Source organism: Tenrec ecaudatus, chromosome 10 (assembly GCF_050624435.1).
Source record: "Tenrec ecaudatus isolate mTenEca1 chromosome 10, mTenEca1.hap1, whole genome shotgun sequence".
Classification (NCBI taxonomy): Eukaryota; Metazoa; Chordata; class Mammalia; order Afrosoricida; family Tenrecidae; genus Tenrec; species Tenrec ecaudatus.
The window spans coordinates 49,241,526-49,256,893 of record NC_134539.1 but is presented as its reverse complement, the minus strand read 5'-3'; the positions used below and the strand labels follow the sequence as shown (position 1 = coordinate 49,256,893).

General features: G+C 39.3%; 1 protein-coding gene across 4 annotated transcripts in view; it reads left to right on the top strand.

Annotated features, from left to right (window-relative positions):
* Nucleotides 1-15,368, top strand: part of PTBP3 (polypyrimidine tract binding protein 3) — a 78,263-nt gene that overhangs the window by 46,872 nt on the left and 16,023 nt on the right. For 3 of the 4 annotated variants that reach the window (XM_075560323.1, XM_075560322.1, XM_075560320.1), the window contains 3 exons: nucleotides 9,722-9,886; nucleotides 10,143-10,253; nucleotides 14,853-15,027. In XM_075560323.1, the coding sequence (XP_075416438.1) occupies nucleotides 9,722-9,886; nucleotides 10,143-10,253; nucleotides 14,853-15,027 (451 nt within the window). The remainder of the gene's footprint in view (nucleotides 1-9,721; nucleotides 9,887-10,142; nucleotides 10,254-14,852; nucleotides 15,028-15,368) is intronic. The other variant, XM_075560319.1, reaches the window with a different exon arrangement.

Here is a 15,368-nt window from a genome sequence, read left to right as displayed (position 1 = left end):
TCAAGATGCAATCTAATTCTGTAAATTACTATATATTCTTGAGTATAAGTCAGTTTTGCAGCACATTTTTATTGCAGTTTTTGTGGTAAAACTAGGTGTTTCCGGAGATACTCTGCCGGCTTATAAGGTGTCCTACTTCATTAACATTATAGAGGTGATGATTTACAACCCAAAAGCTAATTAATTCGGATCATGAAAAGGGGGGGTGGCGGCACCACCTCAGTTCATAACAGATGTTAATAAGAATTTTTGTAGAATTCATCAAATGATTTTTTTTACCTTTTCAGATGAATGTGGAATATATAATATCAACATTTATTACCACATTAACCCCCCACACCTCATCTACCTGTTTTTATTTTGTTAATAGTTATGTAGAATTTTTGGTGTCTCTAGGTTCATTTTAAGTCATTAAAACATTAATTTGAAGTTAATGAAGGATAGCAAAAACTTATCCATAAAGCAAGTACAACTTAAGAAAGAGGCTTTCATTGTGTTAGACTTTAGAGCATGTTTGGCTCATATACTGCCAGTCCAGGCAAAGAGAGGATGCCTTCAGTAGTTTGATAAAGTGTTGAAAGGTATTGTAATGCAAGCAGCTGAGTGTAAATTATGGTTTTCCACATGGTTTAAAACAGGAATATTTTCTGTTTCACTCGTAACTTGTAAAAGAGATGAAAGCCATGTAATAGACTGTATACGTTTAAAGTAATTATGGGCTTTTAAAATATGATTTTTTAAAATTAAAAATTATCTTGTAAATTTTAAATAGAATACATGCCTATGGTAAAACATTCAGACTGTACAGAGAAGACAAAAGGAAAAGCAATTCAATTACCCAGCAATAAAACTAGTGGAAGTATCAATCACTAATGTTTATGTATATGCTCTTTCTATTCAAATGTAACATTGTTAATGGAACCCTGTTTTAAAATCTTTTTCCTTTATATCGGGAATGTTGTTTCATGACAACAAATACAAGTTAGTTCATTTTTTCTCTTTTAAAAATGGTTGTATTGGAATTTAATTGACATGTCCTACACTTTAGTAGTTCACTCATGGTCAGATGAGTTGTGCAACCATGCGCGCAATCAGGTTCAGACTTCATAATTTTTATGTATAATAGTCCCTTATATAAGAGAGCCTCGGCTTACCTACTTTCCTGTTGGTAGGCATTCAGGTTTTCCCTCAGTTTTGTAACTTTATTAATAGCACTGCAATAATATCTTTTATATATCTTCACACATTTACCACATTTTATTAGGCTTCATTTCTAGTAGTGAAATTGCTGGGACGAAGTATATGCATATTTTGTATTTTATTGTGCTGGCTGATTGCTTTCTGGAAAGATTATGTATCAACTTAGGCTTCCCACTGATAATGTCTGAGCAAGCAGCATTTTTTGATTTTGTTATTATGGCAGATAAAAAATTGATATCTTATTGTTTACTATTACTTGATCACATAAAGTTAAACAATTTCTGTTAGATATTTTGGTCATTTATTTCTTAACTATATTGAGAAACTGTATTATATAGTTGATATGTTTATTCCTATTTGTTGTCTCAAACTTGTTAATGAGGATCTTTGCTAGTGCAGATTTTAAAAAATATTTTCATAAATACATTAAGAAATTGTCTCTTAACTCAATTTTTCCATGAGCTTTTAAAGCCCTGTGGATAGCCACATCTTTTAAAATGATATTCTGGCTATCATCCTCAAAAGATCAACCATACCAAGATTCAAATAAACAAACAAAAATTACCCATGTTTTCAAATTTCAAATTTTGATTTTAAGTGTTTAAATTTTTGTTCTATTAAGAGTCTTTTGGATAATGGGGTGTGAGGGGAAATGCTGCTTTAAAAAAATTAAACAGGTATCTTCTGTACTGTTTATTGAATAAACCATATATTATCTACTTACATAAAGTTCATTCTTTATCATCTTCTAACCCAACATGTTCTTACCTGTCATACAACATGCCCACTGACAACCAGCATTCTACAAGTTCGGCTTACCTTCGCTTTCTGCCTATGTGCCTTCGGACCTGCCCCCATTCCTCTGTCCTCGTGCTGTGTGCTGTGCTGAGGGCAGCCAGGGTCCCATGCTGCTCCAGTGTCGGTGTGCCTTATGCGGAAAATTCTGGTTCCTTTTTCCAGATGTACATATTTTTGTTTCAACAGCTATGTCTCCAAAACCCTGATTGGGGTTGGGTTGATAACATAGATTAATTTAGGGAAGATTAATCCGTTTTCTCATTGGTGTGATTCCTAAGTATGTTAGCATATGTCTAGGAGGAAAAATACAAAATAAACTTTTAAATATTAGACTGCTCTGAAGGGAAACAGATCCCAGTTGCTTGGCAACCAAAGCAGCCCAGATGACCTAGTTTTTATCCGTATGCAGCCGTGATTTCTTCCCTGTCCCTCCCCATGTTGTTACTTGTGTGCAGTTTGTATGCACTGACGTTTGCTAAAATGAAATAAATTGTCTTTTATCCAAAGTCCTACCTAAACTTGAAGTCAAAATTGAAAGTACTTATTTGCATATATAACAGGTACCAGATAGATATCTTTGTTCTGACAGCCCTAGAGAGTAGTAAATTGTTTCATTCTCTTGTGTTCTTGGGATAGTAAAATATCCCAAAACATGCACTTATTTTTAGATCATATTCTAAAGCATAACATTTGACTAATGGTGGTGTTAATAGAAATTATTATGTAGACGGTTTTCCCTTGGCCTTGTGTGGGTGGATGTTTGTAAATGTACAAAGAGATGACCATGGAATTATTATCCTTTAAAAACTGAACTAAGTACTTAAGCTCTGTTCATTTTATTTTTTAGTTTTTTATTTGTTAATTTTTATATCGATTATAGAAATGTTGTCTTCACATTATCCATAAAACCTTTTGTAGTTTTCTGATCACACTACTGCAATTTTCTCTAGTAATGGCTAATATAACCCATTTCACAGATTTTTGCCTATTTTAAAATTCCCATAATAAGATTATTGTTAATTGCCTCATAATTTCTAGTCTCAGATTTACTCTCACATCAGGAAGACATTTCTCATTTTGTAAACTAAAATACTTTTGCCTAATTAAAAGTAGAAATGTTAGTTAGCATTACTTCTACAATAAATTTATTTCTTCAAGTTGTTATTTTCTTAGATGTTTATTAAGTAAAAATCACTTCTTGTTGACTGTACAGACAAGCTTGTAGTCAACACTGACATTCCAATGCAGAGCATGTTGAAACTATAGAGTGCTCACCACAGCTTCTGAGGTTTCTCCACCTACATTACCTCATCTCAAGCAGGAAGTAGCAAGAACAACAAACAATACTAGAAGTAGACATGGTTATAAAGAATTATTTATTACAAAGTATCGGTATAATGATCAATGGAATCATGAAGTAAAAGGTCAGTGAGGTTCAATTCCCTTTCTGTTCTGTGTGCTTAGTTTCTATAATACTTAATAATGTTTACCTGAGAGGAATAAGGACAATTACTATAATTTGAAGCTCACTATAATGATGTCTTTTCTTAGACATTCTAGAGCAATGGTGTCTGTTAAATGTAAGTTAAGTAAAATAAAAGTTTCATTTCCTCAGTTGAGCTACCCACATTTCTGGTGCTCTGCAAACACATGTGACTGATGCTTCCACGTTACACAATGCAGATAGCAAACACTTGCACTTTTGCTTCCTGGACTTGACTGTTTTATACTTCCATGTCACCACTTAAATTTCTGAATGTGTGGGATACACTTAGAATAACTTTTAATTCCTTTATCTGCTAATTCTAAGCCCCATGGCAATTCTGGGTCTTTTTCACTGGGTTGATTTCCCTTTCATCTCTTAGGGGCTAGAAGTATAAGTCTGAGTCCATTTTCAATCTCTTGAGAGCAGCAGAACCTTTTTTTTTTAATCAAATGCAGTCATATTGGGAACCCCAATATAAAGTATGTGAGGTTGATGCTGCCATGTTTGACGCAGGATTGGGAAGTTAAGAATGGCACACACACAGTTTTATAGGTGCATTACTTTGAAGACCAATAATACAAAATATTCGATATTGTACTTAAAGAAATTGAAATTTTGGCAGTTGGTATATTGTTGCTCGGGATGGGAGAGTTGGTCAGCTCTAACTTAAGAGTAGCCACATCTGTACAGTGGACGCAAAGCTGCTTAGTCCTGTACCATCCTCACAGTGGTTCGCCTGAGCCCACTGTTGCATCCCCAGTATCCGTCAGTCTGATCTTCCTCTGTTACACACGTACCTCTTTCCAGGGACTGCTCCCTCGTGACATGGCCACAGCATGTGAGACAGAGCCTCTCCCCTTCACATCTAAGGAACATTCTGATTGTAGACATTTCAAGGCAGAGTTGTTTGTTCTCGTTTGTGTATTAGCTAATACATAAAAATACTTTAAAATTTTTTCTCTATAAATATAAAAGTAAGTGTTATTCATATCTTGAGCATACAAAAGATAGCAGGCTACTAGTTTTCAGAAGAATACTGATTTTAATTTATGTATTATAGCAAAATGTTCAAACTATTCAGATATCTCATGCTAAAGAGATTGTAAAATAAAATAGTCAACAGATGTTAAAAGTAAAAAACCAAGTCATATGTCTGTAATTCAAAGCAACATTCAAAATACTGTGATCTTCAAAATCACATTTGAATATAATATGTAAAAATGAAAATAGCTATAATAAAGTGGAAATTATCATTATTACACAAACTTATTTTCCCATTTATCACCATTCTTTTTTTTAAAAACATTTTATTAGGGGCTCATACAACTCTTATCACAATCCATACATATACATACATCAATTGTATAAAGCACATCTGTACATTCTTTTCCCTAATAATTTTCTTTTTTTCCTTTTCTATTTTTACATTTTATTAGGGGTTTATCACCATTCTTAAGAATGATGAGTAAGAAATGAAATCCCTGAAGAAAGGAAGCACTTAGTTTCAATAATTATTACTGATGGGGATTTCCTCTTTAATTTTTCATATTCTTAACTATATTTTAAAAATTATCTGGGATTATGAGACAACGATAAACTTGTAGAAAACTTTCAAAGAACTTGTGACTTGTTGAGCCCTTTGGGAGAAAGCTGCCTTCTTAGCCTCTAATACTTTTAGTGTGCGTTCACCTGAGACCAAAATCAGGAACAATGTGTTTCTTCCTTTTAATTCTCAGAACCCATTAAAGTTTGCCAGTTGTCACAATATATATATTTGCTGTGGCAAAAATATCCAGTTCTCAAGCATGTAAGCACGCATTCCATTTATTGTCATGTTGTTTTGTCTGAAATAGTAGTTTCCACACGTTTTTATGACCTTGACATTTTAAAAAAAATTAAACAGTTTCCTAGTATGTTCCTACTTTGGATTTGTCTGATGGTCCCTTGTGATTACATTCATTAGGATAACTTTTTTTACAGGGCCATCTCAGATGTAATACTGTCTTCTTTTCATTGCGTCCTATCAGGTGGCACATACTCTCAATGTGTTGTATTAATATTACTTGATTACTTTGCTCCTATACTGAAACATAAATTACAAGGGAGAAATAATATTTTGTAGGATGGTCCTTTTTTTTTTTTTGGTAACTCTTCAGGCCATCAGGGTTCCATCACGGTTTATTGTGTAAAATTTGCTGTACCAAGTGACAGCGTTTTCAATCCAAATAGCGTAGTATTAGGAACCAGTATAAAGTATACATTCAAATGTATATGCATGTTTATGTGTATACATTCTATGTATATATTACACATGTACACACATACAAATAATATATACATATATAAATGCTTTTATCGGGCACTCACATCTCATCACAATCCATACATTCATCCAGTGTGTCAAGCACATGTGCACATATGCTGCCATCCTTGTTTTCAAAGCATTCTCTTCCACTTGAGCCCCTGGTATCAGCTACCCCCTTTCCCCCTCCTTCCCTACCCACCCTCTATCACAAACCCTTGATAAAGTTACAGATTATTATTCCCATATCTTACATCATCCTCCGTCACCCCTCACTCACTTTTCCATTATTTGTCCCCCTGGGAGGGGGTTCTAGGTTGATCCTTGTAATTGATTTCCCCCTTTTCCCTCCACCTGCCCCTAATCCTCCTGTTATCTCTACTCTCCTTGCTGGCCCTGAGAGGTTATCTATCATGGATTCCTTGTGATGCGGGATCCTATCTGTAGCAGTGTACATGCTCTGGTCTAATTCGATTTGTAAGGTAGAATTGAGGTCATGATAGTGGGGTGAAGGAAACACCAAAGAGTTATAGGAAAGTTGTGTGTTTCATCAGTGCTATACTACACCCTAACTAGCTCATCTCTTTCCTGTGACCCTTCTGTGAGGGGATTTCCAATAGTCTACAGATGGGCATTGGGTCTCTATTCCATGCCCACTCCCACCCCTACCCCTGCCAATTCACCTTTGGTATGGTTTTGTTCAGGGTCTTATAAGCGTGATACCTGATCCCATCAATATACCTCATGATCACACAGACTGGTGTGCTTTTTCTATGTGGGCTTTGTTGCTTCTGCGCTAGATGGCCACTTGTTTATTTTCAGGCCTTTAAGACCCCAGATGCTATCTCTTTTGATAGCCAGGCACCATCAGCTTTCTTCACCACATTTGCTTATGCACCCGTTTTGTCTTAAGCAATCCTGTCAGGAAGGTGAGCATCGCAGGATTTCGGATTGTTAGAACAAAGTGTTCTTGTGTTAAGGGAGTACTTGAGTTGAGGCCAATGTCCATCTGCAAACTTAATTCTTAATATGTGCGTACATAGTTCTATTCCCTTCTTGTTATATATGTATTTCCATATATACATGCCTGTAGTTAAGCTTCTGTAAATGTCCTTTGCCTCCTGGTTCTTTCCTCTTATTTCCTTTCACTTTATTCTTGTTCCACCATCATGTTTGCCCTTCATTCAGGTTTAGTAATCCCTCCCTGTTACATTGCCCTTGATTAAGCCCTTATAGGCATCCTATGACCTTCCTTCTATTTTAGTTCACTTGTTCCCTTGTCCCTGGGTTGGTTCCCATTCCCCTTCCTTTCTCCCACTTCCTCTTCTCCCTATCCCCCCCCCCCCACCATTGGTCCCATTCTTTTCGTCTCATCAGTCTGCTCCCCCTGCTGCTCTGCTGCGTGCCCTCAGTGCCTTGCCCAGCATGAGGGAGCCAGACCGTGCACTATTCCCGCACTGTCTCCAGTGCTGTCCCCTGCAGCACCATGGTTCAGTGAGGAATACTGTGTCTGTGGTGGGGCCGGCCCTAAGGTCCTCCCCATGCATTGTCTGCTCCGAGCAGGAACATCATCCTTGGGGATTTGTGGGCCAGGATGTCCTCTCCTTCCTTCCTTCTATTTTTGCTTCTCCCATGTGCTCTAATCCAACGTGCCCCTCCCCCCAAGCTGAAGTTGGGGGAGGTGCCCACATAGTTGGGGTTGGGGCCAGCCTCTCAGACCTCTCTGTTGGTTCCCTGGTACATGCTGGCTGGTATGTCATATTCCCATCTTTTGGCATATCAGGTTGAAGCCTGGTTTTTCTCTCCTCCTGTGGAGATATAAATAATACCCTCCCCATGGGCGGATTAGTGCCCTGCTCCCCCTCCCCTCCCATGTCTCTTATTTTTCCCTCTTTCCGCCTCTTATTTAGTTGGCTGCAATATGTATCCATGGATTGAGTTTGATCCCTGTCATAGTTGCTGGACCTCACCCCACGGATGTGTGTGTGTGTGTGTGTGTATATATATATATATATATATATAGTAGCTTTTCCCCTATGCCACCCCACCCCCCTTTTTAAGCTTACCTCCGTGCACTCATGTTGTACTTTTACTTTTGTGCTTGACTTACTTCACTAATGATTTCCTCCAGTTCTTCCCATGTGGCAATGTACTTCATGAGTTCATCGCTGCTTTTTAGGGTGCGTAGTACTCCATTGTATGTCTGTACCACAATTTTTTGATCCATTCATCTGTTGATGGAAATTTGGGTTGTTTCCAACTTCTTGCAGTTGTGAACTTTGTCACGATGAACAGTGGAGCACAGATGTCTGGCCGTGGTTTGTTTCTTGCCTCTTGGTATATGCCTAGTAGGGGCATTGCTGGGTCGTATGGAAGCTCAGGCTCCTGTTTTAGATATCACCAAATTGCTTTCCATAGTGGCTGTACATACCTATACTTCCACCAGCAGTTAGTGAGAATTCCTATCTCCCCACAGCCCCTCCAACACTAGTTACTTTCTGATTTTTTTGAATTGGGCTATCTATGAGGGTGTTAGGTGGTGTCTCAGTTGTTTTAATTTGCTTGTCATGGCTAGTGATTGGGAACATTTTCTCATATGTTTATTGACCATTCAAATGTCTGCCCCTCAGAAACTTCTGTTCAGGTCATTTACCCACCTACTTAGTGGGCAGTTAGATTTTTTTCTTATGTAAGCTTGCAAAGTATTGTAGATTTTAGTAATAAGGCCTTTGTCTGTGTCATTGCTAAAGATGTTTTCCCAGTCTGGGCTCTCTTATTACTCTCTTGGTGAATTCTTTCAATGTACACAGGTGATTTATCTTCAATATATCTGTGGGGTGGTACTTCGAGACAAACACTGTGTGTTAGGCTGAGTTGTCTAGAGAAACAAATCCAGTGACACTTACATATGTATAAATAAGAAAGAACTTTACATAAAGAAGTAATTATCATGAAGGCATTGCAGCCCAGTCCAACTCAAGTCCATAAGTCCAATGCTAGTCCCTAAGCCACTCTTCAGACTCAGGGAGATCACAGGCTGGTGGGGGCAGAGTCATGTGGATCCAGGATCAGTGGGAACAAGGCAGGACACTGGCAGCTCTCAGGGTTGGGTGGCTCACCTAGGGCCACGCCTTGAGGCAGGCAGAGCTTCAGCAGGGATGAAGGTGGAGTAGAGGAAGAGAGGCAGTTCCCAGGGTCCCTTACTCATACAAAAGGCCACCCCCTAATGGAGGTGTCATCCAGCTACCACTTAATTGACAGGTTCATATCCACCCCTTGACAGGAGTGTCTAGTTGACATAAAATCATCAAACTACTACCTGGTACTCCATGGTATGAGCCACCTCAGCTCCTCCTCTCCTCGCCAAAAAGCTTGAGAACAAAATTATTTAGGAAGTTATAGAAAGAGGAATGTGAATGACTTTTAAATGGCCTTTATGCTGCTCTAAGGAGTCCTGGTGGTGCTGTACAGTGGTTGTTGGACTCCTGCTCCATGGAAGAGAGATGAGGTTGTTTTGTTGGCTCCCATAAAGATGTATAGCTTTGCAAACTCTATGCAGGATTGCTATGGGTGTGAATCATTTCAATGACAGTCGGTTTGGGGTTTTGAATATTTCATATTGTCTTAAAATTAGGATATATATTTTTATGTATCAATATAAATAATATATTTTATATATCAATAATATCTGATCCAAATTTCACTCTTTGTCTTTGTTTACAAGTAAATTTAAGCATTAAATATTGTATCATTTTGATCACATGCAGGGCTTTTGAATCTTAACTGATTGTATAAGTTTAGGGTCCGAGTGTCCAGAAAAAGTAGAAACTATATTTTTATTTTACTATATTTTTTCTATTGCTTAGTAACAGCCATTTTTCTGGATTCATAGAATGATTCTAGATAAGAGATTCTTATTTTGGATTATTTTATAGAGAGCCCATGCTGCATTGCAGGCCATCAATGCTGCCCAATCGGGAAGTCTGGCCCTTTCTGGAGGGCCTACCAATGAAGGCACAATTATTCCTGGGCAAAGCCCAGTGCTCCGAATAATTATTGAAAACCTCTTCTATCCTGTTACTTTGGAAGTTCTTCATCAGGTAAGTTCAGTGTAACCTCTGTAATTTTGTGCTTTGTATCAGAAATATCAAGGTTGTTGCTTTGGGTTTATATATTTAATAAATAAAAGTGTTTCCACCATTCCGTTTTATGTCATTTGGAATGTGTGCCAGCAGTTATAATAGAGGAAATCAGTTACCGTTTAAAAGTGGGATCCATAAATCAAGTTGTATTTATAAAAGTGTTTTCATTTGACGTTTTCCTTAGATTTAACTTAATTTGAACTTCTCCCCCTAGATATTTTCTAAATTTGGCACAGTCTTGAAGATTATCACCTTTACAAAGAATAATCAGTTTCAAGCTTTGCTTCAGTTTGCTGACCCGGTGATTGCCCATTATGCCAGAATGGTAATTATGGTCATCTTCACTTTTCACACTTCAGTTAATTACTTAGCTCAGTGATAGCTGACGGGGTTCACCTCCATTCCCCAGATCTTCTTTTTAAAACATTACTACTGTTTCTGCATATGCCGTGGCTCCATTCTCAGGTTTCTGGAACCCGATTGTGTCGGTCATTTTAAAGGCTAACGTTCTGTGAATAGAGCTTCCTATGAAATCTGACCAATAGAGTCACATTATCTCCACTCTTGTACTTTTTTTCACTCTTAGGAAACCAGCTATAGGGTGGTTGGTTGACTTCACCTTTCACAGCCGTGTTCACTTTGGTTCATATTGCACTCTAAATTGAAGAATCTCAAATCTTAGAAAATATCCTGCTGCCAATCCTATCATGTCCCTTTTTAAAATAGTTATAGTATAGGAATACTTGATGTTCTGTTTAGTTATAGTTTACTTATTGATACCTATCCATAATCTTTTTTTTTTCTTTATTTTTTTTTTTAATTTTAACAATTTATTGGGGCTCATACAATTCTTTTCACAGTTCATATATATACATACATCAATTGTATAAAGCACATCTGTACAGTCTTTGCCCTAATAATTTTTTTCTCTTTTCTTCTTTTACATTTTATTAGGGACTCATACAACTCTTACCACAATCCATACATATACATACATCAATTGTATAAAGCACATCCATACATTCCCTGCCCCAATCATTCTCAAGGCATTTGCTCTCCACTTAAGCACCTTGCATCAGGTCTTCTTTTTTTTTCCCCTCCTCCCTCCCCTTTCCCCCCTCCCTCATATGCCCTTGGTAATTTATACATCGTTGTTTTGTCATATCTTGCCCTATCCGGAGTCTCCCTTCCCCCCTTCTCTGCTGTCCCTCTCCCAGGGAAGAGGTCACATGTGGATCCTTGTAATCAGTTCCCCCTTTCCAACCCACTCACCCTCCACTCTCCCAGCATCTTCCCTCACACCCTTGGTCCTGAAGGTATCATCCACCCTGGATTCCCTGTACCTCCATCCCTCATATGCACCAGTGTACAGCCTCTGTCCTATCCAGCCCTGCAAGGTAGAATTCAGATCATGGTAGTTGGGGGGAGGAAGCATCCGGGATCCGGGGGAAAGCTGTGTTCTTCATCGATACTACCTCACACCCTAATTAACCCATCTCCTCTCCTAAACCCCTCTATGAGGGGATCTCCATTGGTCGACACTTGGGCCTTGGGTCTCCACTCTGCACTTCCCCCTTTATTTAATATGATATATATATATACATATATACATATACACATATATACACATACATACACACACTTATATCTTTTTTTTTTTTTTGCATGATGCCTTATGCCTGGTCCCTTGGGCACCTCGTGATCGCACTGGCCGGTGTGCTTCTTCCATGTGGGCTTATTTGCTTCTGAGCTAGATGGCCGCTTGTTCACCTTCAAGCCTTTAAGACCCCAGACACTATCTCTTTTGATAGCCGGGCACCATCAGCTTTCTTCACCACATTTGCTTATGCACCCATTTGTCTTCAGCAATCCTATCATGGAGGTGTGCAGTCAATGATAGGATTTTTTGTTCTTTGATGCCTGGTAACTGATCCCTTTGGGACCACTAGCTCACTCAGGCTGGTGTGTTCTTCCATGTGGACTTTGTTGCTTCTGAGCTAGATGGCCGCTTGTTTATCTTCAAGCCTTTAAGACTCCAGTCACTATCTCTTTTGATAGCCGGGCACCATCAGCTTTCTTCACCACATTTACTTGTTCACCCACTTTGGCTCCAGCCGTTGTGTCGGGAGAGTGAGCATCATAGAGTTCCAATTTAATAAAAGAAGGTATTCATGCATTGAGGGAGTGTTTGAGTAGAGGCCCAAGGTCCTTCCGCCACCTTAATACTTGACCTATAAATATAGACACATAGATCTATTTCCCCATCCTCCTATATATATTTGCATGTACATGTCTTTGTCTAGACCTCCATGAATGCCCTTTGACTCCTAGCTCTTTCCTCCATCTCCCTTGACTTTCCTCCTGCCCTACTACCATGCTTCATCGCCACCTGGGCTAGAGTATACCTCTTCTCTAAGCAACCTTACCCTTGATCATTTCCCACCAGGCCTGCCACTCCCACTTCTCTACCATTTGGGGTCCCATGTTTTTCCCTTGTCCCTGGGTTTGTTAACACCACTTCCTTACCCCCCCTAACCCCCCCCACCCCAAGTCCCCCCAAAACTGTCGGTCCTGTTGTTTTTCCTCCAGATAGTTCCTCCAGCCTGTCCTATTCAGACAGACCTGTGGAGTCACTAACATGCACGAAAACTAGACAGAGGAAAACAAAGCAACAGTATACAACCAGACAACAAAACAACAAAAACAAACCACTGACAAAGAACAGAATAAAACAGTTCACAAGAGAAAAGCTTGTAGTTAGTTCAGGGATCATTTGCTGGCCCTTAGGAGCGTTTTCCAGTCCAGTCTGTTGGGGCACCACGCCCTGGCCCCGAAGTCCACTTTCAGCATTCCCTGGGGACCTTGCCACTCCATTCCCTTGCTGTTCCGCTGCACTCCCCCAGTGATTTGCCTCGGTGTGGTGGGATCAGGTCAGGTGCAATTCCCACACTGTGTCTCCGGTGCTGTCCCCTGTATCGCCCTTAGTCACTGAGGGGCATCATGTCTCATAGTGGGGCCAGCCATGTTGTTCTCTCTGTGGACTGGCTGCTCTACTCAGGAACATCATCATCACGGCCTGGTGGGCCAGGCTGTGCTCCACTCTCTCCTCCTGCCCCTTCATCTGCTCCCGTGTGCTCTGATCAAATATGTCCATCTCCCAGAGCTGCAGAGTCAATGTCGTCCTTTGGAAAAAATTCTTTTCGGGGGAGGGGCAGGAATCCACTTAATTTATGGTGCTTGGGCCAGCCTCCCAGACCTCTCCACCGGTTCCCTCCTCCACACCGGGATATTGCGTTCACACCTTGCGACACTGGGTTGAAGTCTGGTCCCACTTTCCCTGTGGAGATATAAACAATACCCTCCCCTTGGGTGGATTAATGCCCCATGACCCCACTACCCTTTTCTTCCTTGTATTCATCCTTTTGTTTTCCTTTCCCCACCCTATCCATAATCTTAATCCTATCTTGTATTGGTATCTGAAATATTTAAAACTTCTTGTCTAAGATATGGTACTTTTGTGCACCACATAGTACTTGCTCTTAGTTAGGAATGTAGCCTTTGCATCTTTTGTATCCTCTGCCTGTGTACAGTATTTTGTACTTCGTGGCAAAGTAGTTACGAGTTGGACTGTGATCCCCAAGGTCAGCAGTTTGAAGCCACCAACCCATCCAAGGGTAGAAAGACGGAGCTTTGTACTCCCATTAAGAGTTATAGTCTCAAAAACTCACAAGGGTAGTTCTGCCCTGCCCTATCAAGTTGCTGCGAGTCAACCTGAACTGGATGGCAGCGAGAGATGGTTAGCATACATGCTAATGACTATTCTGAAAAGTCTACCAGGGCAGGGGCTCAAGTAGAAAGCAAATGTTTTGAGAATGATGATGGCATCAAATATGCTGGACACAATGGATTGATGGATGGATTGTGATAGGAGTTGTACGACTCCCCAATAAAATGATTAAAAAGAGAGAGAGAGTGTAGAGGGGCAGAGAAAATGAGGAAGACCTATGAAATGGATGGACACAGTGGCTGCAACAGTGGGCTCAAATATAACCATGGTGAGGCCGGCGCAGGATGAGGCACTGCTGCACTCTTGCATATGAAGTCACTACGAATCCAAACCCACTTGACTGCACTTCACAGCTGCAGCAATGTTGTAGACAAACGACACACATAAAACACGTTGTACAGTTAAAAAAAAAAGTCAAAGTTTTTGTATACTTTCATGCTTTATTTTTGATGTGCTTTGGTGTCTATTTTCATTAACTTTTAGCATTTGTGAAAGTCATAGTGGCTGCCATTTGGTATATTTTTATTGTAGGAATACAGGATTATTGATTTTTGATCTGTCAGAACTGACTTCAAATTCTTTTCAGTTTACTATTCAATGTCTTACAAAATAGATTTAAAAGACAAAAATATTAAGTGGTAGATAAGATTTTATGTCTCTGACAAGTACCATTTACCAAAGACTTTGTTTCTTTCAAACTCATGTAAATATACTCCCCAGAATTAAGATGAAGTGTAAACTTTAATGGACAAAAAAATAAATAGAAATGTAAACTTTATCTTTAAACATTTACTGCAGGTAAAATAATAATAGTTGGTAATGTGAGTTTGGTTTGGTTCAGTGTTCATATAATTCCCAATGATTTTCCAAAGTTTTTAATTCCTCATATTACCACAGCATTTATAGACAAGATGGGTAGGGTAGTATTTTGTTTTACAAATGAAAAAAGTGAAGATAAGGATTTTCTTTTTCTGCTGAGCCTCAGTCGCTTCATATCAGAGGTAACAATAAGCCAGGTCTTTGACACTAGCCCATTGCCATCTGCTTTATACCTACTGCCACTTGGTGCCAGACCTGAGGCTACTTGATTGTACCCATGGTGTTGTCTTGCAAAGTGTCCCTTCTCACCTGCTTTAGGCTTTGGATGGTCAGAACATCTATAATGCATGTTGTACCCTGCGCATTGACTTCTCCAAGCTCACCAGCCTCAATGTGAAATACAATAATGATAAAAGCAGAGACTTCACTCGCTTAGACCTTCCTACTGGCGATGGCCAGCCATCCCTGGAACCCGCCCTGGCTGCTGCGTTTGGTGAGTAGGTCCTCTTTGTGTTCCTAAACATGTTCTCTGGAAACCAATGTTTCATTTCCGAGGGGGTTTCAAGCGGTTTGTGGAAAAGTGGAATGAAAAGATAATGGGAAAAGATGATGAAATCTGTCTGTGAACCTTTGAAAGCCCCTCACTTGACCTCATGCATGTCTGTCTTTTTCTTCTTGAGTTCTCTGTTTCTAAAGGAAAGCAAGAATCTTGGAACAAAGTGTATCCCTACAGTAAATCTTAATATTTCATTGTTTTGCTAGTTGGCAAAATAAGTGGATTTGGAAAATTCAGGTGCAGATTTATTGCTATTACTATTAATATTACTCATTCTA